This window comes from Myxocyprinus asiaticus, chromosome 43 (genome assembly GCF_019703515.2).
Source record: "Myxocyprinus asiaticus isolate MX2 ecotype Aquarium Trade chromosome 43, UBuf_Myxa_2, whole genome shotgun sequence".
Lineage (NCBI taxonomy): Eukaryota > Metazoa > Chordata > Actinopteri > Cypriniformes > Catostomidae > Myxocyprinus > Myxocyprinus asiaticus.
This window is the reverse complement of record NC_059386.1, coordinates 10,125,308-10,151,126: the sequence shown is the minus strand read 5'-3', so window position 1 is coordinate 10,151,126 and position 25,819 is coordinate 10,125,308. Positions and strand designations below refer to the sequence as shown.

The 25,819-nt window shown below is 37.9% G+C and overlaps 1 protein-coding gene across 4 annotated transcripts in view; it reads left to right on the top strand.

The window, feature by feature from the left end:
* The window catches only part of LOC127433447 (SH2 domain-containing protein 3C-like), a 107,180-nt gene extending 81,764 nt beyond the window's left edge, over positions 1–25,416 (top strand). For 2 of the 4 annotated variants that reach the window (XM_051685360.1, XM_051685362.1), the window contains 10 exons: positions 6,171–6,299; positions 8,038–8,465; positions 9,438–9,512; positions 9,840–9,964; positions 11,152–11,642; positions 13,965–14,080; positions 14,727–14,898; positions 16,177–16,288; positions 20,099–20,305; positions 21,181–25,416. In XM_051685360.1, coding sequence (XP_051541320.1) covers positions 6,171–6,299; positions 8,038–8,465; positions 9,438–9,512; positions 9,840–9,964; positions 11,152–11,642; positions 13,965–14,080; positions 14,727–14,898; positions 16,177–16,288; positions 20,099–20,305; positions 21,181–21,356 — 2,031 coding nt within the window. In that variant the 3' untranslated portion in view covers positions 21,357–25,416. The remainder of the gene's footprint in view (positions 1–6,170; positions 6,300–8,037; positions 8,466–9,437; positions 9,513–9,839; positions 9,965–11,151; positions 11,643–13,964; positions 14,081–14,726; positions 14,899–16,176; positions 16,289–20,098; positions 20,306–21,180) is intronic. The other 2 variants (XM_051685361.1, XM_051685363.1) reach the window with 1 other exon arrangement.
* Positions 25,417–25,819: the final 403 nt, after the last annotated feature.

Sequence of the window (25,819 nt, the reverse complement as noted above, 5' to 3'; positions counted from 1 at the left end):
CAATAATAAAGGCTTTCTTCTAAACTGCATCTTATGTTTGGAAGCATTTTATGAATCAGACACTGTTCTCTGTAGTCCTTCAAATAAGCACGCTGCACCTGTGAGACGCATATTCCTGAGCATGTGCTCGAGTGCCTGTGCTCACACTGCTGTAGTCCAGCACGCATTCAGCCGAACAAATGGTATTTCACATAAGGCTGACATTTACATGGATTTATAATAGAAATCTCAAAATAAATAAATAACTGATTTAGAGCTTGGGGCCCTTTGGGTTTAGAGGCCCCTGGGCAATGGCCCAATCAGCCCATTGGTTAACCCGTCCTTAATGACAAGCCATGGGGGTCTGGAGAGAAACATCTTAGAATGGGTCAGTTGGTGTTTGTGTACACATTTACCCAAAGATTTTTAGTCTTTCAAACTCCCACAAGAATAAAGGAGACTAAATTTATAAAGCAACTGAAAACTAGAGACCTTTGGCTGCTTCAACATCAGTAACATTACTCAAAACATAAGAGTTCTCAAAACACAAGTATTTATGATTACTTGTATTCCAAATGGAATGATTGACATAAGAGGCAAAAAGGCCAATTTGTTGAACATAAAGTCTAGTCCTAATCTAATCTCATAATCAATATGTTGTACATAAATTACCTCTATTTTTTACAACCCATGTTTGTGGAAATGTATCGAGGGCATCAGTTTTATCGGCTGAATGGTCAACACCCTGGAACGCAACAGAAAGTCAAATTAAAGGAACTGAACTTCTTCCCTTCAGCTTCGTCTTTGAGTCAAATTTAATATGGCGTCTGCTCTGACTGAGGCCTTTAATGGTCAAAAAATATGGGTTATGCTAATACCGATATCTAGAGAGCAGGATGGCAATTGTGGGAAGTAAAAAACATATTTTACACAACATTTACTCAAAATTCACAAAAATAAAAAAAATAATAAATAAAAAACAGTAGATAATCTTCAAATGACTAAATATTAGCCGATATACATGTTTATACTATATATACTATATATACTTTAGAGACCAGCTGCTGGTTAAATGCAAAAAATCCCCAAAAGTTTACCGTGTGTGTGTGTGTGTGTGTGTACATGTTTATACTACATTGTGGGGACCAGCCAGCAGTCCCCACGAAGGAAATGGCATATTAAACATACTAAACAATGTTTTTTTGAAAATGTAAAAATGCAAAAAGGTTTCTGTGAGGGTTAGGTTTAGGGGTAGGGTTAGGGTTAGGGGATAGAAATTATCATTAGATCTGTATAAAATCCAAAAAATGCATGGAAGTCTATGGAGAGTCCCCACAATGATATAAAAACATAGTGTGTGTGTGTGTGTGCGTGCGTGTGTGCGTGTGCGCGTGCGGTGGAACACACCAGTGGTACATGAAACGTATCAAGGCACCAGGACGACTCACACACAATAGGAGGTTTCCAAGACAACCAGAGCTTCAGTACTGGGGTGTGTGAATAGCACACCTAAATATCACACGTACGTCTCCAAGATGTCTGTTTTAGATCTTTTCATTTGGAAAGCATCACAATATAATTAAAATAGGCTAAACATCTTAAAAAGATCTGATTTAAAAACATTTTAAATCATAAACATCTCAAGGACATCTGCTGAATGTCTTTTTGACATCCGAGACATACTCATTGACATACGTATTGCAGATGAGCAATAAATAAATAAATAAATAATTTTAAAATATGCCATCCAGATGTAAACACATGCATCAAATAGATTTCTGGGTGATGTACATGTGCCACCCACTCCATCTCTCTTTTTCTAATTTCCTTGAAATGTTCTATTCCTCATTGTCTGTCTCTACAGAGGTAATACACTGTGTGTGTGTGTGTGTGTGTGTGTGTGTGTGTGTGTGAGAGAGAGAGAGAGAGAGAGAGAGCATGCATGTGGTCAGGTTATTTCCTCCAGCATGCTCTTCATAAGACCGGCAGAAGTGGTTTCTCTGTGGAAGAAAGAGGGCAGTGAGAAAGACATTTTAGCCCTCAAGGAGCTACTCTAAGTGGGGCAAGGGAGTTGAATCAGCCCAGGTGCCTCTTCATAGTTCAGCGTTTAAAAAGCACAAAGTAGCTTGCACTCTTTCAATCTGTCTTCCATCTTTCTACAGAGCTGTCTGAATGAATGTGAACTTCTGCTGAAATTTCAAACCTGCATGCTAAAGTAGACTCCTCTCAGAGTGCCAGATATATTAACCTTCACTTCTCTTCTCTTCTCATTTTGTCATCTCATTTGTTCTCATCTCTTCTTGTGTCATCTCATCTTGCCTCTTCTCAGCTCATCTAATTTTTTCTCATCTCGTCTTGTCTCTTCTCATTTGTTCTTGTCTCGTCTCATCTTGTCTCTTCTCATTTATTCTCATCTTGTGTTGTCTCATCTCTTCTCGTCTTTATTTCTTCTCTTCTCATTTCATTTCTCTTTTCTTCTCTTTTTGTTGCATCTTGTCTCATTTGTTCTCATCTCTTCTTGTGTCATTTGTGTCATCTTGTCTTGTTATGTCTCTTCTCATCTAATGTTGTCTTATTTGTCCTCTTCTTGTCTCGTCTCATCTTGTCTCTTCTAATTAGTACTCTTCTTGTCTCATCTTGTCTTTTTTCGTCTCTTCTTGTGTTGTCTCATTTGTCCTAGTCTCATCTCTTTTCCTTTTGTTCTCATCACATCTCATCTCATTTTGTCTTGTCTCATTTGTTCTCTTCTTATCTCATCTTGTCTCTTCTCGTTTGTTCTCATTCTTTTGTGTCATCTCTTCTCGTCTAATTTTTTTCTTCATGTCTTCTCTCATTTTGTCTCATCACTTCTCATTTGTTCTTATTTCTTCTCGTCTCGTCTCATCTTGTCTCTTCTCATCTCGTCTCTTTTGTTCTCATCTTGTCTTTTTACATCTCTTTTCATTTGTTCTCTTTTTCTCTCATCTCATCTTCTTATTTATTCTCATATTTTCTTGTTATCTCATCTCTTCTCATCTTTTTTCTTCTCGTCTCGTCTCATCTTGTCTCTTTTCTTCTCTTTTTGTTGCATCTTGTCTCAATTGTTCTCAACACTTCTTGTGTCGTCTTGTCATGTCTCTTCTCATTTGTTCTCATGTCTTCTTGTGTCATCTCTTCTTGTCTTATCTTGTTTTGTCTCATCTCATCTCAACTGTTCTCATCTTGTCTCTTTTCATCTCTTCCCATTTGTTCTCTTCTTGTTCATCTCATCTTGTCTTCTCATTCTCATATTTTCTTGTGTTGTCTCTTCTCGTCTTTTTTCTTCTCTTCTCATCTCATCTACTCTCTTTTCTTCTCTTTTTGTTGCATCTTGTCTCATTTGTCCTCTTCTCGTCTAGTCTTGTGTCTTCTAATTTGTTATTTTCTTGTCTCGTCTCATATTGTCTATTCCCTCATTTTGTCATCTTTTCTCTTCTTGTCTTGTCTCATCTGTTCTCATCTCGTCTCATCTCTTTTCCTTTGTCCTCATCACTTCTCGTCTCATTTGTTCTCATCTCATCTTGTGTCTTCTCATCTCTTCTCTTATCATCTTGACTCATTTGTTCTCGTCTTATCTCATCTTGTCTCTTCTCATTTGTTCTCATCTCTTCTCGTCTAATTTTTCTCTTCTTCTCTCATTTCCTTTCATCTTGTCTCTCTTCATTTGTTCTTCTAGTGCAATCTCTTCTTGTCTTGTTTTGTCTCATTTCATCTCATCTAATTTGTTCTCATCTCATCTTGTCTCTTTTCATCTCTTCTCATTTGTTGTCTTCTTGTCTCATTGCATCTTGTCTCTTCTCGTCTTTTCTCATCTCATCTCGTCTCTTCTCTTCTTGTCTTTTCTCATGTGTTCTCATCTCATCTTGTGTCTTCTCTTCTCGTCTTATCTTGTCTCATTTGTTCTCTTCTCATCTTGTCTTGTCTTTTCTCATTTGTTCTCTTCTTGTCTCATATTATCATGTCTCTTCTCATTTGTTCTCATCTCATCTTGTGTCTTCTCTTCTCATCTTATCTTGTCTCATTTGTTCTCTTCTCATCTGGTCTTGTCTCTTCTCATTTGTTCTCTTCTTGTCTCATCTTATCATGTCTCTTCACATTTGTTCTCATCTCTTCTTGTGTCGTCTCTTGTGTCATCTCTTCTCACCTTATCTTTTTCCTCTCTTCTCATCTTGTCTCATTTGTTCTCTTATTTCATCTTGTCTCTTCTCATTTGTTCTCATCTCATTTTGTCTTCTCTTGTCATCTCATTTGCTCTCTTCTCATCTCATTTTTTCTCTTCTCATCTCTTCTCATTTTTTCTTATTTTCTTATTTCTTCTCATATTGTCTCATCTCATCTCATCTCATTTAAATTGTTCTCATCACATCTTCGTGTCTTCTCATCCCTTGTCATTTTATCCTGTCTTATCTCATTTGTTCTCTTCTTGTCTTGTCTCGTCTCTTCTCATTTGTTCTCATCTCTCCTTGTTATCTAATCATCTCATTTTCTGCATCTTGTCTTGTCAGTTCTTGTTCTCATCTCTTCTTGTCTCTTCCCTTCTCATCTCTTATGTCGTCTCTTGTCTCATCTCTTCTTGTTTCGTCTTTTCTTTTTTCTTCTTTTCTCATCTCATCATCTCATTTCTTCTCATCTTGTATCTTCTCTTTTATTCCTTTTATTCTTTTCTTGTGGTCATACCATAGGAAATGCAGTATAGATGGAACTTCTAAACACCAACTCACTACTCAAATAAACATTAATAAAGTTGGGGCACTGAGGAAAGAATTTCATAAAATTGGAAATGGGTCATCCATCTCCTGTGAAAGGCACCTCTCATATGTCAATATGAACTCCTTCATATTACTCGCAGACTGTTTTTCTCTATGGTCCAAAATACAGAATATATGAGACCAGAAAACTGTACCTTGTGGCCATCTTCAATCAGCAAAAGACAATTACAGAAACCTATATGAGATAACAGAGAGGCCTCATTAAGCCCAGGCAGTGGATTCGCCCTTGGAGGCAGAAGCAAAGCAATAATTCCCTATACTTGACCCTGCCTCACCAGATCATATTTATACACATGTACACACACATTTAAACACAACCAATCAAAAAACTGTGGAAGAGCTTAAATCTAGCATCTTCCCCTGTGTAAAAGAGGATCTAAGAGAGATGAAGAAGATGTCTAATCTATTTATCTTAAAACAAGAGAGGAAGAGACAATCAGAGTGACCCAGGACAGCTAAATTGATCCTGCATATATCTCATATTCACCCTCACACACACACCCCACATTGCTCTTATATTCTTAACAATCTTACACAGAGCTTTGCAACTTATTATTGCTGTAAGCTTTGTTCGTTGTCCTTTTTATTGACTTGATTACAATGCTGTCTGTGTTTGGATTAGTTTTCCTGTGTCACTAAGGGTCAAGTCCTTGGCCTTGAACTGTCACATGCTTGGGACGGTGTTGATCTGTGGAAAGATAAGCAAGTGTCACATCTTGCTGTGTGTATTTGTATATGTTTGGCAGGGATAGATGTTACATAAATGAACTAATGCATATAGACATTCAAAATACAGTAGGGTTCAAAAGTAAACTTTTTTCATTTTTGAAGTCGAAATAAAAAAATAATAATATTAATTTTAGAATATGTAAGTATTTTAAAGATATTTTGCCTTTTAAGTGCATCTTGTGTGCTTCAATGAAAGCAAGGAAATCTGATCTTTTGTACGTAGGAGCTACCAAGGTCAATATCAATCTGCTTATTTGATTAGTGACTCTAAATATTTCTTATTCATTTTATGCCATAACATTTCTTTGTTTGACATTTTTCAAAATCCTGAAAATTTCTGCTTATTTCCAGGTTTAAATTAGAATTTGAATCCCATATACTCAATGTTGACACAGACATTTGAACCCCACTTTACTCTGTGTACACAAAGAGGTATAGACATCTATAATGAAGCTCTGCATGACTCAAATGGCATTTTAATCTCTTGTAGGTATTGATATGTCCATTTCATAAGTGAGGCAATAAACCTTACAATTCCTGTGCATGAATGTTTAGTTTTTCTTTAATTTATATATACTTCTTACAAGTGTGCTGTAGCTTAAGCAGATGCAGGTATGCATGTGTATTTGAGGTAAGATGATATAATTAATTATACGTTTTTGTATGTTTTTACAGTTCTCCAAGGAGAAGTACCTGCTGGAGTCACCCCCAGAGAAACTCAGGAAAGAGCTGGAGGAGGAACTCAAGCTCAGTAGCAGTGACATGAGGAGCCACGGCTGGTACCATGGCCATATTCCACGAGAGGTCAGGTTTTGCTTTCTTAGTCATTTTATTTTTGGCCTTTTCGCCACTTTTAGTATGGGAAATTTTGTGTGCTGGACTCGCGAGGAAAAGACAAAAAGTTATATTTTAGTAAGAGAGGTATAGAAAGTTGGTGTGTTAACATGTCTGTTTAAGTGTATGTATGTGCATTTATTTAAGTGTTCTGCAAGTATCTTTGTGTATTCTGTCTGTGATTACGTTTATGTGTTTATGTGTGCCTTTATTTTTTACCGCTGCCCACGCTGTCTGTACAATGAGACCTAACCCTAACCCAGCCATCTGGGCATTAGCATAATGTATTCCAACTCCAGCTGGAGTAAGGAGAAACTCCAGCCCTCTCTATTAAAAACTATATCCAGTCACCATGGCGATACGCCCCCATGCTGCACTTCTGACCTCAACAAATGTGCTGTAGGGCCATCTGCTGGAGGACAGAGCATAGACATATAGTACAATACATCTCTGTGGCTTTAATCCACTTTACATTAGAACTTTATTTGGAAAGTATACATTTTACAAAGAACTAGTATTGGTGCAGGTGCCAAAACAATGAAGGCAAAACATGTTTTACTCAAATAACAACATCACAAATTGAATCAAGCTGACATGCTCTTGTTAACCAAAGAAAATTATTTGGACTCGTACCTTAGTTTGTATCACCAATAACTGTTTGAACTAATGTTTGTGAAAAATTAAAATATGCATTAAACAAAAATACAATATTAAGATAAATTCAACTAAAGCTAAAGTTCAGCTAAATGCTTCACTCTTCTTTCCACATTCCTCCCACATCATGAATACTAAATTATTGACTAAATATGAAATTATATTTTGATATTAAGAAAAATAATCTTTCATTAAGGACCATTAAGATTTTTTGCATAGTGACATTATTTTCAGGACATTTTATGCCCTAATTTTCATTCCTATAACACGTCTGGACATTTTACTTTTACTATTCTCATTATTTGCAATGAGGATTCTTATTACCAAAACAGTCATTTTTTACTCTATTACACTAAAAAACTGTTGCATAATGCTTTTTTTACCCACTTTATATTAGGTGTCATTAACTTACTTTCTACCTAAGCATTTGATACAATGTACTTATTTACATGTGTAGTTGCATTGTACGTACATTTAAAGTTCCTGCATTTAATTACATCTGTAGTTACACTGTTAACCTAACCCTTAACCCTAACCCTAAACCTTAACCCTACCCCAAACCTACCTGTACCTAAACTTCAGTGCGTAACTTTCATAAAAATAACATCACAATGTAAAAAATCTTAATGGCTCTAAAATAGGCCTAATTTGCTGTATACAGAAATAAACAAACTAACAGTGCTTATTCTGTTCGAAAGAGTCAGGTTTACGTTAGACATCAAAATCTGTACAAAAGAAAGAACTCTGGGCTGTTTAGAAACATATTTAAGTCAGAACTATGTAATGCTTTTGGAGCCGCGGCCTAGCAGTTAGTGCAGATGTTCTGACACATTGATCTATGGTGATCATGCAGACAATGCAGGTTCGAGTCCAGCTTGCAACATTTCTCATAATTAAAGTGGCAAAAAAGCCAAAACGAAAATGTGAGAAATATGCAAAGACTGTGCTAAAGTTGACCTCACTCTGTGAAACAGAGTGGTTACTTTTGGCTTTGCTCTTCTCAGACATGACATTTTCATTTCTACCCCATCTTCTTTTATTTGTGCCAACACAGGTCTCAGAAACTTTGGTCCAACGTAGCGGTGACTTCCTTGTCCGGGACTCCCTGTCCACTGTGGGTGACTACATCCTGACGTGTCGCTGGCAGCAGGAAGTGATTCACTGTCGGATCAGTAAAGTCCTGGTGAAGAGCGGGCAGAGTAAAATCCAGTACATGCTAGAGCACGAGAGCTTTGACTCTGTGCCCACGCTGGTCAGGCACCACGCTGGCACGGGTCGATCCGTGTGTCCACGCACTGGCGCACAGCTACTGTGTCCGGTCAACAGAACGCTGCCGCTGAGATACCTGGAGGCGATGTTTGCGTTAGCAGGTGGAAGACCAGGATCCGCAAATTCACCATCGACCCAGAGGGGGGCCCACATCAAGAGACGGAGCGTTACTATGACAGATGGACTCACAACAGAGAAGCTTATTCCTCACAGGTAGAGATGCAACCTCCATCAACTCATTTTTTATATTGTAGCTATTAAACCTTACTTATGGTGCCTTTACAACATTTGTAATGTTACCAACTTCAATTAGTGCCTGTAGTTATCAACAGGGGTTAATTGGCATTCTGGTCCCTTTGATTTAAAACAAATAAATATTAGCAGTTTATTTGTCAATCCATTCTATTTCCTGTATGTTCCAGTCTAGTTTTGTTTGATCCAATACACACACTACCTCTCTATTTAGAAGGAAATATAGGCTTTAGTATATACAAATATTAGTACTATAACAAAAGGATTTCAATAGAGGACACCACAATCACCACCAGATTTTAGGGTTCCCCCACCCTATCCCAGTTTAACCCCTCGTGACCACAAAGGTTTGTCATCAAAAACAGAACTCGAAGGAATATTGAAAATTCTGTCACCCTACAGTAATGTCACTCAAAAGCACAAAAAGAGACATTTTATAACGTCTTCACAGGGTTTATTTGCCACATAATGAAAGTGAATAGTGACTACGGTCTGTCAAGCTTGAAAAAGGACAGAAAACACCATAATACCTAAGTTAATCAATACAACTCAATGTGCCTTATTTTTAATTTATTCCAAGTCTTCTGAAGCCATACGATCACTTTGTGCCATGAATAGAATGAAATTCAAGTCGTTATTCACTCTCAGATCCAAAAATTTATAAAGTACTTATATCAAATATGGCGGCTACGTCAATATCGTCAAACCTTATTGGTTCTTGTGACATGATGACGTCTTGATGTTTGGTCATGAGGTGTGATAAGAACCAATCAGGTATAATGAGGGATATTTGTATACATTCTTTACATTTAGGTATCTCAGGTCTATGATTAGGTGTGTTGATAAGTACACATAGTGTTTTAATAAAGTTGTACACACATGTGCCATAGATGCAGATGTGATTTACTCATGTAGGATGTCTTGTATCATCAGTGCCATCCAGTCTACAGAGCCAGATAAGTCTCTGACAGTCAAGCCTGAAGAGAAACCGGTGGAGGGCAGCAGCTGGTGTGTGTGTGTGATGTGTGTTTACATGTGTACATAAAATATATAAAAATATTTGGCCACATGGAAACCTATCACTTCACCTACTTGTGTGCATGTCTTCTCTCATGTCACAATAAACACAATCACAATAGCAATGGATGTGTGTAGTTTAGAAGGCTTTCTGCTATGGCTTGTGCCTTATTATGTTCACCTGACTTGTTGTTCATAAAATCAAAGGTCAAGAAATGCTTTGTACACCTACAACCTCCACAATGTATTGTTTTGAAGTATCAAAAGTGTTTTGAGAAAAGAACAAGGGATTTAATAGTGTGTTTGTTTTTTTTCCAGCCATTCTACTGTGCACCATAAGGATGCAATGAGGAACTGTGCCATGAGCATGGATCAGATTCAAGAGTACCGCTACCCCCTGTCCCCGGTGGGGGAGACCCCCCTGTCCCCTGCCTACAACTCCAGTGAGTTTAAACACACACACACAGTATATCTGGGTATTTAATCACATTCTGTTCAGATTGATAGCAGTGTTCAATAAACACATTATATCTAGAAGCAACTATAAGTAAGCAATTTGTATGTAACTGTATAATTTTTCTTTCGAAAACTGTAAATACGGTGTCTCTGTGGCGCTATAAAAAGTCCTCTGTTTGTTTTGAATGGCCCATCCAGCCCATTGACTCAACCAGTGGTGTAAGTTGGGGGCGGGACTATCTGTTAGTTCAAACAACAGCAGATGGGGGACATATTTGGAAGGCTGTTTGAAAAGAGTCTTTATTTTTGCAATTCCATTAGTTGGGGCAGAAATTACACACTTAAGTTTTAAAGGAATAGTTCACCAAAAAGTTAAGGTCATCATTTGCTCACCCTCATGTTTTTCCAAACCTGTATGACTTTCTGTCTTCTGATGAACTCATAAAGAGATAAAAAGTCCTCAAAATGTTCATGCTGCTCTTTTCAATACAATGAAAGTGAATGGGGAAGGATGCTATCAAGCTCCAAAATAGCACCATAAATATACAATAAAAGTAGTCCATATGAACCGTGCAATATAATATATTAAAATCAGTCTTCCAAAGCCATACATTTGCTTTGTGCATGGAACAGACCAAAATTTAAAGCATTATTTTCTGAAAACCTTGCCCTCCACTGTAGCTCTCAACTCTCATTTGCTCTTGCACATAATCAGACTTGCCACACTGCACTTGGTTATAAGACATGCGACAACCAATGGCATTCTTTCTGCATCAACGTAAAACAAAAATGGCAAAACACATCTTCGCATGACATATTTTGAATGTACACAAACGTGAATGAGATTTAAGAGAAATTTAATGACTTAAATTTCTATCTGTTCAATGCTATCATACGACTTCAGAAGACTTGGAATGTAGCGCACAAGTCACATGGACTACTTTTCTAGTGGTTTTCTAGTGCTCTTTTGTCATTTTTGGAGCTTAACAGTATCCGTCTCCATTCTCTTTCATTTAAAAAAAAAAAAAAAAAAAGAAAAAAAAAGCATCACAATTCTGATAAACTTCATATCATTTGAGTTTGGAACAACAAGAGTACATTACAGAATTTTTTATTTTTGTGTGAACTATTCCTTTAATTCATCATTTTCTTATCTGTTTGTGTGTGTATCCAGTCTCCCGCCACAGACATGGCTCCGGTGGGCGTGTCCTCGCCATAATCCCACCTTCCCCCGTGTTGCGACGCTCTAGCGATCCCCATCTCTCACCCTCATCCTCCAATAACAACATTCCTTGCTCGGACACGCCCCCTAGCACCCACTCGACGCCTGCCCATGGTTACCCCTCGGAGAGTTCAGAGCCTGGGGGCAGCTACTGTGAGCTGAGACCCAGACAAGCCCCCCCACCACCCTGCAAGAGCTATGTGGAGAGGCTGAGGGTAGAAGAGGGCCAAAGCCTGGGCTCTGGAGCTCAGGATGGGGTGGAGGGCTTCATGCTGCCCCTGGTGGAGACCAGCTCCTCTTTCAAACCTGGCAAGTACCAGTCAATTCTTCTGCCAGCCGAGAATAAACCACTGGAGATGAGCGTGTTGAAGAGAGTGAAGGAGCTACTGGCAGAGGTGGATCCCAAGACAGCTGCCAAACACATCACCAAGGCAGACTGCATGGTAAATAATGCAGCTAAACACTTAACAGCATCATCACTTTTTGAAAGTGAGGCAGGTCACATCGAAACTCACACACAGTAGAAATTAAAAGTGTACAAGAGAACTCACAGGGCCGTTACTTGAATTCACAGGGCCTGGGACAATCCTGGGTTGTCTTGGCCTACCTGACGATAGTCTGGCTGGACCTTACAAAAGGCGATTTTCCACCATTTGGCCGAAAGTTTCTTGTTGCAGAACTGTGGCGTTCCATACCAATCCAGGTTGTTGGTACGGTTATCAGGATTAGAATGGACTAACTGTGCAAGTGACCAATTGCGAATCACCACTTCACTACAGCCATTCCACCGGCACAGTTCTCTGTCCTGAGTACGGTTAGCTAACCGTGTTGAGAAATCTGGCCTGGGAAGGGTTTTTAATCATACCTTACTGAACCTTGCTCAAGTGAAAATGCTACCGAACTGTTATTCGCCGTGCTCAGTACCATTTGGCCCGATGGTGGAAAAGCGCTTAATCTGTTATGTTTCAGGCTGGTTTCAGTTTTTCTTGTATACTTTAAGATAGTTAATAGTTTGAGTCAGGTTAATGTAAATGAATTTTTCTAATTATTATAATAAAATATAATTATGATAAATATTTTTATATTTTATTTTAAATTATGCTATAGTTTTTAATTAAGGTTAGAAATATTTAATAAGGGTTGTCAATTGATTAAAAGTTTTAATAGAATTAAATACATGTTGATAAATTACTGTAATCTAATTAATCAGAATTAATCACATATATTCAAGGAATGTTTCAGGTTCAATACAAGTTTAGCTTAATTAGCAGCATATGTTGCATAATGTTGATTACAACAAAAAATTATTTCGTCTCGTCCCGCATTTTAAAGCGGTTACACTAAGGGACTTACAATGGAAGTGAATGGGGCCACTTCCATATTAGTTTTCATTAGTTTTATATTCTTTTTTAAAAATCTTTGTGTCAGAGCTGTGAGATCTTTGCATCTTGGACTCCTCACTCGGAGAAAAAAAAAAAAAAAAATAGCAATTTTGGGCTTGAGTAGTGACAGTGCTGGTTGGGTTGGATTGGGTTAGTTCACATGGTCTCGGTTACGGGCTCGAGAACGCTACTGTGTCCTGACTACTCCCTTAACTGCACAGCTTCTCATAACTAATACCACCAAAAATGTATATTTATTATTACATAATAAATACACACATTTTGTGTCACAAGTTGTTGGGCTTGGGCCTCCCTTAGAGTGGGCCCCCCAGTCACCAGTGTTGGGTAAGATATTCAAAAAGTAATCCACTACAAATCTACAAATTGTAATAAGATTACACAACTCATTACTTCATGGGAAAAGTAATCAAATTACTAATTACTTTAGTTTTAAGTTACTTTCTAAAACACATTTGACAGAAAGGTTTTTCTGCTTAATGAATTCAAAATAATGTCTATATTTCCTTGTTCATTGTCGCATGAAAGTCATACATTGAGCAATATGCGTTTCTCCCTTTTAATGACTCCTTAGTGACTCTTTAGCTGTCACAAAAATGCAAACACACTTTGTACATAATATTGTTTTAGATTAATGTGTAACCCAAGTAATGTACTTAAAAGTAATTAACTTAAATGAAAGTCAGTAACTGTAATGTGATTACACATTTAAAATGTAATGTATTACACTACTTTTCTGACTACAATGCAGTTAGATTACAGTAACTAATTACTTTGTTATCAGATTACACCCAACACTGCTAGTCACGGGTCCTGGGACACATTTCCCAGTTACTTGTTCAAGCACTATTTTTAATACCCCAAACCAAGTTCGTAACCAAATATTTAAGATTGGAGGGACCAAATGTAAAAGTGACCACTATTCAAAATATTGAGGGGATGTATCCCCATCAATATCTATGGTGGTAACGGCCCTGCCCCAAATACTCCCAAAGAAGTACAAAGACAGGGAAAGACAACTGGTAAATCCCACAGCAGACAGATAGCATCACTCTTTACCATTATTTTCTGATCAATAAGAGCTCAGAAAGTGACCAACTCCCAACAGGCGACATTCCATCTCAAGCTGATTGATAAAGTCTGGACTGAACCTTCATCTGTTTGCACTCTTCCAGTGACATCTAAACCTTCAGGGTTAATAAACTCTGAGCTGAACTTTCCACACTACTGTTTACCACATTCATCATTTGATGTTAACTTCTAATCAGATGTCTTCTGTACTCAGTGTGAAAATATTATGCATATGAAAATATAAAGGGGTGAGGGTTGAATATATTGCTCTTGTAACTGTGCGGCCGTGCACAGGTTGCTAGGATTCTGGGCATTACCAAGGAGATGCAAAGGATGATGGGAGTGAGCTCGGGGCTGGAATTGCTGACTCTTCCGCATGGACATCAGCTAAGGCTGGATCTACTGGAGAGGTTAGAAAATAAACACACACACAGCTATGTAAATAAAGACTTTCAATTCTATATTTTGTTCTTAAAGTTTGCTTTATGGTGTGTTCACTTCATGTCAGAGTTACAGTAATTATGAGTTCACATCTTCGTTTAACATGTACATACAGGTTTGGAGGTTGCATTTTCGCTCTAAAATTACTTTTTTTTTTTTCTCCACTGATGGTTAGGGTTAGGGTTGGGGCTTTGGTTTGGAGGTAGGGTTAATAAAATGTACTGTACAGTATATTCCTTTTGACTGTTTGGCATCATTTACAATTAAAAATACAACTCGCTTTTGGTGCCACTCTGTGGACATTTCATGCAGAAACTGGAGCACACTTGTGCCCATACGTTAAACAACACTTCCAGCTTCAGCCACTGGGGGGCAGTGCAGCAGCAGAACTTTTGACCTACTGTCGCCGAATTCACAGTGCGATCAGTCTGAAATAATACAGCAATGATCAAGAAAGACATAACTCCAGATGGGGTAGTTAGTTAGCATCATGTTAGACTGACCCTCTTTCTCACTATGAAACATGTGACTTCCTCGATAGTCATCACTGTATTTGTGTTAAATGTATTGATAGTGATCATCTGTATTGTGTTATCTTTGTCTCTCCTTCTAAAGGTTTTACACCATGTCTATAATGATGGCAGTGGATTTGCTGGGCTGTACAGGGAGCACAGAGGAGAGAGCCATCCTCCTGCATAAAACCATCCAACTAGCTGCTGAACTCAAGAGCAACATGGGCAACATGTATGGATTTGCAGCGGTCATGAGAGCCCTGGAGCTACCACAGGTGAGAGAGATAAGAAACCATCTGTAGGAAAGAATATTAAAATGAGGATGGTGTACTTTTGTGGTTAAAGATCAGGAATGGTAACTGAAAGGTTGTAAGTTTAAATCATGCACGGGGTAGTCCATGAACTACCACTATTGTGAAGTGTACTGTAAGTCACATTGGGTAAAAAGTGTAAGCTAAATTACAAATTTGTAAAATCAAGGAAGGTTTTACAACATAAAAGCAACTAGATTTTTACATTTGCTGAAGAAAAGAAATGGCCCAAGCTTTTTGGCCCAAGTCAAAAGAGCCCATTCCAAACTTGTGGTCTCTAGATATGTGGTAGCCCGAGTTCCTCCTTCAGCGTACGTCTATGAGATTTTTTTATTTTTTGCCTGTTTTATCATTGGCCAGGCAAAGTTACAAGTTAGACTATTAATAGCACACCTCTCCTCAATAAGTCGCACAATTTAAGGTATTATTTATGTCCTTAGCACAAACAGTGAGGGATGAGTTAGACACCAAAATCTAATACTGATGAATGAGCAACATTATTAGTGATGCTTGCCTTAGAAAACACAATTAACAAGAAATAAATAAAAAGCGGGGAAGAACCTGAGAGAATGTGTACTTTTTGAGTGTTATTCAGATGAATTATTCAGCAGTGAAAGTGGTTTGCAGCTCGGAGCTGTCGCTGCGCTCTTGTCTTCGTTTGCACTGACATTTACCGCAACAGCAATTAAATCACATTCCATTTCAGCCGCTTGTGGAGTCATAACAAAAGAATTGAAGGGCAGCAAGTGGAGAGGGAGTATGGATGGAGATAAATGTAGAGGAAAAGATCAGGGGGGAGGGTTGAGAAATGAACAGCCTGGACTCGTGTACGGATCGAACAAGCATCAAAATGCCAGCAAGACATGAAGACAAGAACAGAAACTCAAATGTATAGTGTCTCAAGAGGTTCTGGCAGTGGGTAGGTTTAGGGGTTTGCAAAACTAGCAGAGATACACACATTTGCATCAGCATTTGGTATATGGGAAACAAGTAAATACATCATAGAAGTTCATACTAGTATTTTAGGTTGTATGTTACTATTGTTTTTAATACAGACAGACAGACAGACAGACAGACTGACTGACTGACTGACTGACGGACTGACGGACAGACAGACAGACAGACAGACAGACAGATAGATAGATTTGGACCTATAGAGTAGCTTATACTGGACATATATCTACTGTATGTACCTATATAAACTATATATTTATGCAATATGTTCTATGATGTTTGTTTTAGATCACACGGCTGGAGCAGACATGGATAACGTTGCGACAGAGACACACAGAAGGGGCCATCCTCTATGAGAAGAAACTCAAGCCATTCCTGAAAGCCATGAATGATGGCAAAGGTAAAATATATTGCCACTTTAGAAAGACAGAAACACAATACAAAATCTTCTTCCTTTATTACTAACCTTTACTAATACCAAAATAATGTTCACATTCTACACTGCAAGAACATTACTCATGAGTGGCAGATCAAAAGATGGCAGTCTAGAAGAATCGCTACTTTATAAAATTTTAATAATTATAATTATAAATGTTATTTATTTAATTCAGGGTTTCCCAAACTTTTAGTAGCTAAATTCTAAATTTTCATTTATTTTATTGAAATATCTCCTGAGATTTAAAGTTCTGTTCTAACCCTCAATTAGGGCTGCCAATCGATTAAAATATTTAATTGAATTAATTACATGGTGTGCCAATTAATTAATCGAATTAATCGCAATTAATCGCATATATAAATATTTGCTGAGAAAGACCCTCAAATAACAATAATTCAATTTATAATGATGAAATAATTACAAATAGTTATATTTAAATAATTACAAATAATATATGCTTTAAATTATTGTGGCAGAGGAGTTAAGCATTGATGAAACAATACGAAAACTGGCTTTAGAATCCAATGTATTATTTATTTGCATATTATTAAACATAAGCCAATCATTGGCCAACAGTTCACAGTAGTCCATTTTGCAACTGAATTTTTCAATCAGTCCGAGGTTCATTATGAGGGTCAATGTACACCAGCGTCAGACGGATGCTTTTGGAGCATCTCACTTTGGTTGCGTTGCGTCATAAACATAACATTTTCAGGTCTTTCCAGCAAGTCAGTCCACTGTCGGCCATCTTTGGAACGCTCTCTGTAGGCTATTTCCAGTCATGCCAGTGCAGCTCCTATACTTGAATGAAGAAAGACCAACATCTCAAAAATGGTTGGTCAAGATGACGATCTAAGAAAAATTTTCAAAACACTGGTATCATAAATTGTGATTCTTTACCTCATATTACACTAATAAACGAAATTTTCCGGCTTGTATAGCAAATGCGCATGTGTGTTCTAGAGTTGATTGACAGGTGATGTCTGTATCTAAAAGGTGATTGGCTCTTTTAACTGTAAGGAGGGACTTCCTTTCTACATCCGTTGACCATTGGGCGCTTAGAGCTCCTTGGTTGACCGTTCCAATTTCGCCCCATTCATTTTAGTAGAAGAGGCCCATCTTTGCTAAATAATCGCTGGTTAAATGTAGTTTAATACAAGAACGCGTCCTCGTGTTGTGCTGTCTGCTGAAGGGTTGGTTTGTTCTCTGTATTGACTGCCTCCTGGAGAAAACAGGTGGTACTTCAAGCTTTGCTTGCTCAGGAATCTTCCTTATTACAGTCCGGGGACATTATTAATTGCGTAAATTTTTTTAACACGTTATTTTTTATATAATTAATCGCACTGAATTAACATGTAAAATCAACAGCCCTACTTTAAATAAATATAATGATGAAAATTACATTTAATGACTCATTTTGTATAGAAGATAAAAGTATAGTGTTTTATGATCATTTAAATATAACTTACATAATTGTCTTTAAATATGACTAAATAAATATAATTTAAATAATGTATTATATAGGTCGTCAATGAGTCATTTAGCACCAGGTACTCCACAAAAGTGCTGTGTGATGGGAGAGGGGGCGGCACTCCCGGGCCAATAGGAGTCACGCGGCGCTGTGGTATCATTACTTTTAGGAGGGACTCTGACATAGAGGCTTTCAATCATAATCCCACAGATGGTAGCTTCGCACCAGTGGCTCCTCAGTCAAGCACACGCACCAAATGTCTGAACCTGCGGTTCGTCTTGTTCTGAGCAGGATTATTATTGCAACAATACATCATCAGTAGGGTAAAACTAACCTGTCTCATGATGGTCTAATATATATATATATATATATATATATATATATATATATATATATATATATATATATATATGCAGTGGTTAGTACCTACCAAAAGTGGTCCAAGGAAGGACAACCGGTGAACCGGCGACAGGGTCATGGGCGCCCAAGGCTCATTGATGCGCTTGGGGAGCGAAGGCTAGCCCATCTGGTCCTATCCCACAGAAGAGCTACTGTAGCCCAAATTGCTGAAAAACGTAATGCTGGCCATGATAGAAAGGTGTCAGAACACAGAGTGCATCGCAGCTTGCTGCGTACGGGGCTGCGTAGCCGCAGACCGGTCAGAGTGCCCATGCTGACCCCAGTCCACTGCCGAAAGTGCCTACAATGGGCATGTGAGCGTCAGAACTGGCCACTGGAGCAATGGAAGAAGGTGGCCTGGTCTGACGGCCGGGTGCTTGTGCGTCGTTTATCTGGGGAAGAGATGGCAGCAGGATGCACCATGGGAAGAAGGCAGGCCGGCGGAAGCAGTGTGATGCTCTGGGCAATGTTCTACTGGGAAACCATGGGTCCTGGCATTCATGAAAAATTTGTTCAGGAATGGTTTGAGGAACATGACAAAGAGTTCAAGGTGTTGACTTAGCCTCCAAATTCCCCAGATCTCAATCCAGTTGAGCATCTATGGGTTGTGCCTGGACCAACAAGTCCGATCCATGGAGGCCCCACCTCACAACTTACAGGACTTAAAGGATCTGCTGCTAACGTCTTGGTGCCAGATCCACAGGACACCTTCAGAAGTCTTGTGGAGTCCATGCCTCGACGGGTCAGAGCTGTTTTGGCTGCACGAGGGGGACCTACACGATATTAGGCAGGTGGTTTTAATGTTGTGGGTGATCGGTATACATATGTATATATATTATAATGTATTTAAATAATATATTTAATTGTATATCATTTTTAGGGCTGTCGATTTAACGTGTTAATTTAGTGCCATTCATTATTTTAAAAACAACACTTTAGATAAATTGATGCAATAAATCAAGCTCCCTGACCCATACGTAAATTCCGTAATAAAGGTATGTACAGTATTTTTCCTACCATCTGAGCAATTCAAGCTTAAAGTACATGTAACTTTGTGTTTTTACGAGCTGCGTCAGTGGGGGCTGTGCACCTCAACAAACCTCAAGGCAGCGCAGCCACAGAAATAGAGCTGGTCACACAGGACGCGTTCTTGGACGAAGCACAGCAGAATGCAGGGATCTCGAAACGTGATTTACAAAGTTTTAACTACTTTTATTTTGACACAGTGTCCTAAAAACACTTTGTTTATGATGCTAAAAACCAGCAACATGGTCCAAAAGCATCTGTCGGAAGCATATGTCCATGGACCAAACAATTAAAAATAACGCAGATGGAACGCAAGATCGTGTCCTGTGAGAACAGGAAAGATTGACAGCAAATGTTGATATATGCGATTAATTGTGATTAATCGCTCTTTAGCGGGTGTCCGACACATGCTGAGCAGCAGCAATATTAGATGATGAATGTCGATATTACATTTCAAATAGCGAAGATGCTGTAAGCTTAGTAAGCAGTCAAAGCAATAGTCAGCGATCTGTCTGAATCATCATGGTAAAAGAACGAGTGGTGGAGGTTTGATTTTCCCATTGATATCCATATGATTTGATATGAAGAGCCTGTAACTGTCGCGTCCATGACACATTATTATAGGTATTTACAGTATAGAAGGGAGACCATTTGTTCATCATACTTAATATGCGCACAACGCTGAGGCCAGTTACAGTCCAATTAAGGTCTATACATGCTGGACAAAGTAGAGCTAAAATCTCATTTAGTCCATCTAAGCAAAAATCAGACTGTGTTTACATGACATTTAAAAAAACTACTGTTTTAATCTGATTAAAATCTAAATTTTAAAATGCCTGAAAATGCATCGACTGATATAATGAATGTGTCTCCCTCAGAGACGTGTGTGCTGTCCAACACATCCTTCCCTCACGTGGTGCCGGTGTTGTCTTTGCTTGAGCGCGGTGTGGCGGCTGGGGAGGTGCTGGAGTCCTGGGAGAGTGTGGAGTTTGGGGTGGACGTGGTCATGAGTCACTTGGAAGCAGCACGCACAATCGCTCACCACGGAGGACTTTATCACACCAACGCTGAGAGCAAATTACATGGTAAACAATTACCCTGAGTGTAAAATTTTACTTGGGCTACATCCTGTTTCTCACTTCTACTATGCGCTAAAGGTATGCACTTCAGTGGTGATGGGAAAGTTCATACTTTTGAGTACACACTAACACAGTAAACAAGTATTGGGACATAATACAATGTCATAAAATTCCATCTCGCTACCACAGACCCTTTAGCATTTACAGGCTTGCAATTGCAAGTAAGTGTTAGCATCTAGCTAAATTATTTACATTAAAATGAAATATTACTTCACTTTTAGTTTAATACATTTTAAAACTGCTATAGTATCTTCAACCTTACATTCCTTACCAGTTTTTTTACAACTTGTTTTTTTTAAAAAGTCAAGAGACTCATCACAAACTCCTCTTACCTAGCGCAAGGACTTGTAGTATTGTTATATTACTTGTAGTGTAATATTAGCCTAAAAAGCTTAGTTTGGGTTAGGGTTGAGGTTGGGTTAGGGTTCCCTTTCTCAAAAATTCCAGTATAACCCCTGGCCGTATGAGATGCTTATTGTCCCATATTTTAGAGACACTTGACCCCAAGACGGATGGTGAAACGCTCGAGAGGGACTACATTTGCTACTTGTTTTAGAATGTTAGCCAACCTCAGTCCAACACTTATATCTCAAATAATACATATTCACAAGGCGTGGGTTGATGGTAAAGCATTGAACTCACCTTTGTAAGGTGCTGTCATCACTGAAGTTTCACTAGATGCCACATTCACCATTACTTACAGATGTTTTGTCAGGCCAGCACTGTGGCCCCATAACTCCACCCCTTCCACTACATTGGGCAGCCGTTTATGTGGTGATAACTCTCTCTTTTTTCTTTTTTTTACCACATTCTCCTTATAGATTTCCAAGAGCGTAAGGAGGTGCTGGAAATCTTCTGTACAGAGTTTCAGATGAGGCTTTTATGGGGCAGTCGAGGTTCGGAAGGCAACCAGTCCGAACGATACGAGAAGTTTGACAAGGTCCTCACCGCTCTTTCACACAAGCTAGAACCTCCCGTACGACACAGTGAATTATAGCACCCACCCTGATCACCCCTGCACCCACAAATGGTATGATCCCTCACCTCTCTGTCGCTTCCACTATTGGACTGGACTATTATGGGGTACGTACGGCAGAAATAGAGAATATGACAATGACGGAATGACTCATTTTTCAAAACAAGGCACAAAAGGGGACAGGCTTTATACGAGCATGATAGCGCCCCCTATAGAAAACAGATGTGAACTGCAGCAATTGAATTAAATAAAAACCTAAAGCCAAAATCTTCTTCAGTGGTTGGACAAAGAATCCAAGGAAACATATTGTGACGAAGGGTCTCAGCACTTCTTTTTCAAAAAGAAAGAATGTGATAAAGTGCAAGTTGACTCGAACCAGAATGGGACTGAATCCTGTTTACTGTGAATCAATGATTTTTTTCGCCATCAGCTTTTATGTCAATGAGAGCAAAGATATCTCCCATACAGGTTGTTTGCTCAGAGAGGAATTATGATTTACTGCCGGAATTGACTGAACACACACTCACTTGTCAAATGTCTGAATGTATGTTGCCAAATCATGAATTTAAACAGATACCTGCTGGATGCAATCTTATTTTTTTGCTAATTTTTGAGGCAAATTCACTTCTGTGGTTTTTGATGCTTTTATGGCTTTATCAGTAGACAGTTACTGTGAGGAATTGGGTTTTTATTTTATAAGTAGTGTCTTACAGACATTCACATTCACACTCTCTACAGGTTTGACAGCATCACTCCTCAGAGTGCAATGGTGTCTGTATGTTTTAGAGAAAGAGTGTAACATGATTTTTTCTTTTTCTCTATTTCTGTCATTCTGTTGTAGATTGTTTTATTATTATTTTTATTATTATTATTATTATATTTTATTTAAAGACCCCATGAAATTAAAATTTACATATATTAGCTTTAAAGCCATTTATATGCTAGTGATCTCTTAAAAGTTGACTAAATGAACTTTTGGCAAATATATGTAAAATATACAGACCAAAAATATTGATTACTCATCTGGTTTGCTGGAGCATATACAAACTTTTGTGGTCTCTGAAATGAGAATGACACCAACCCCTAAATTATACTGTAAGTACAACCAGCCACCAACTGGTTCACACCTGTGACATAAACTAAAGGGTATCAGATGTTAAAAATCAAGGACGAGCCCTTCAGTATGTCCCTCCCAACTTTCTGTTTCAATAGAAAATACATCAATACAGGAAAGAAAGCTGCTTGTCAAACCATTTCATGGAGTCTTTAATATCTTTCATCATAGAGCATTTTTGTCATTATGACCATAGCTTTTAGTTTTTGGCTGTCTTTTAAACACATATTCTCAATAAGAGATCACAATGAATGTCAGTTTGTATGAAATTATTCAAGAGCCCCATGTAGACAAACTTGAGAGCATTTTCTAACCCGTGCTCTATTCTGGAATAAATATACTCTATGTTAAAGATGATAAATGAACAGTCAAAATGAGCAATCTAACTTAGTCATGCACCATGCTTACTCCATGTCCAGATCATCAATTTAGTAGAGACATTTGCTTTTTAAAGGAATGTTTTGGGTTCAATTCAAGCCGAATCAACTGCATATGTGGCATGATGTTGATTTCCACAAAAATAATGTCAACGTGTCCCTCCTTTAAAAACATTTTTAAAAACAATAACAAAAAAAAAAAAAGCAAAAATCATAGTAACAGGGAGGCACTTACAATGAAAGTGAATGGGGCCAGTCCATAAATGCTAATATTGTTTACAAAGTAGGGCTGTCGATTTAATAGATTTATTCAGTGCGATTACTTATATAAAAAATTTGTTACAAAAATTTACGTAATTAATCATGTCCCCGGACCGTAATAAGGAATATTCTTACCATCGGAGCAATTCAAGCTTGAAGTACCATCAGTTTTCTCCAGGGGGCAGTAAGCGAAACTCACTGTATAGGCAACGCGCAGCTTATACATAGAACAAACCACACTCACCAACAGCAGACAGCACAAGATGAAGACGGACGCGTTCTTGCGTTCAAACACAGCTTGATAGAGCGCATATTTGAATGCAGGTATCTCAAGTGTTTTTCGAAGTTTCAAACTACGTTTAACAACTTGACACAGCGACCTAAAAATGGTATTCACAACCAAAGCGAGACCAAAAGCGTCCGTCTGACGCATGTGTACATTGACGCTTCCTTAGAAAAGCCCTCATAATAAACAAACTGCAAAATGGATTGCTCTGAACTGTAGACCAATGATTGGCTTATGTTCAATAATGTGGAATTAAACAATATATTGGATTCTAAGCATTCTTATCAATGCTTTACTCGTCTGCCACAATAATGTAGTGCATTTTAACTATTTATTATTGTTTCATAATATAAATGTATTTTATTTATAATTATGTAAATATAAATATGAATAATTATTTAATAATTTTATTTTGAATAACTGTTATTTGAGGACCTTTCTCAGCAAATATTTATATATGCGATTAATTCGATTAATCGGCATACCATGTAATTAATTTAATTAAAAATGTGAATCAATCAACAGCCCTATTACAAAGTATAGCCACAAGATGTAAACATTAAATATGTTAACATAATCTTGTTTAAATAGCTTACTAACCTTATCTGTGTGAAGTTATATCCAATGTTGTAATTTTTTTGTCATGACAGTGAACCCCAGTTTAATCCCAGTAATAGATATAACTTTACACAGATCAGATCAGTTAGCAATTTTATCACACTAAATTCATGTTAACATATACAGTATATATATATATATATATGGGGATTGAATTATTTTCTGTGATAATTAACATTATGCCACAAATACCTTTAATTGAGCATTACCTGTTTTGAACCTGGAACATTCCTTTAAAGTTTTTAGTTTTTCCGCCTATTATATTCAAAGAACGAAACATTCTAAATAATGTTACGCAATAATTCATATCGCAACCTACTACATGGAGGATATTTACGGGTTAAGCATTACTATTGGTATTCCTCATATTTAGGATTAGGGGGGTTTCAAAACATTCAACGGAATTACAGTTTTCACTTTGGCAGACGATGAAACGAGCTAAAAACTCCCATAGACTTACACTGAAGGAGGGGCCCAAGTCAAATCTTGGGACCTGAACTTCATAGAGACTTGGGGGTGGGCTCTTTTAACTTGGGCCAGCTAGCGATACACTAACAACCACTCAGAACAACACAGCAACCCCATAGCAACACCCTGGCAATCACCCACAAACACCCTACATGGTGTAGACTTTTGCACTGGCAAGTACCACTCATTTTCTACAGAAAATGTACAAATCTCGTTCAAACTGAATGTTAAATAAAAAAATAAAATAATAATGGAGTTCGAAAGAGTTCAGCTAACAACATAGCACCATGGCAACATTCAGTAGCTTACTTGTATTCAGATGCCCTTATTGGATTCCAGTGCTGTTTGCATATTTTGGTATATTTAGCCAAACAAAACCCAAAGTCACACACATTTTCTACCCTTATTTTGGGGGTAACAGCACTTACCCATTAAGAGTAAATGTTCTACTGCGATCTGTTGCGTATCACTTACAGGCTGCTTTACTTCACACCCAGTCTATTAATGCATATTTCCAGGGAATTTTCAAGAGGTATTTTTCAGGTATCTTAATAAGGGCACATCTCAAACTAGATGATGCTGTCATAGATAGGAGAGAATTATGGGATGAACGTCGCATAATATGCAATTCCACTTTTAGCCAGCAGAGGGGTCTGTTTAGTAAGCTAAAAACGAAAAAATTGACATTTTGGACCTTTTGAAACTTTTTTGTTTTGTTTTGTTTTTTTCAAAAATTTTGGGGCCTACTGGTCTAGGACTGTAACTTGTGTTTGGTTTCTCTATTGAAAAGTTTCTGTAAAGATAAACATATGACTATTTCGTTTTGTAAACAGTTACCCCTCAATGGACGATGGTGGAGAAAGTGGACGTAATTGCATCCATTTATCTGTATATACTGGTATGTCCTCTGTTTTGCACTCTTTTTTCAGAAAATAAATACAGTAAGCTTGTATCCTACTGTCTTTGTGATTTTTGGTCTGAAAAATTATTTAATGTAGGATTAAGTAATTTCTTGCTTACATCTGCTTCATAACTATCATTGTTTTCTCTAGTTTCAAGTGAACAGTCATGTAAAATAGAAAGAATGATGTAATCATTAGTTAAAGGTGCTGTAAGTGATTTTGGCCGTTCTGGAACTTCCATGAGACTGAGCCGTTAAACTAGACACGCCCCACTTTCCAAAACACCGCCCTCCAAAGATAGCGTTGAGACCATAACCGAACTGTAGAGCAGTGCGTCTTCTCATGGTTGTCAAACACAACAGTAGCAAAAAAGCACCCCCTTAGCTGACAACTGTTATGAATCTGAATATGACATTAAAGGGATAGTTCACCCTAAAATGAAACTTCTCTCATCATTT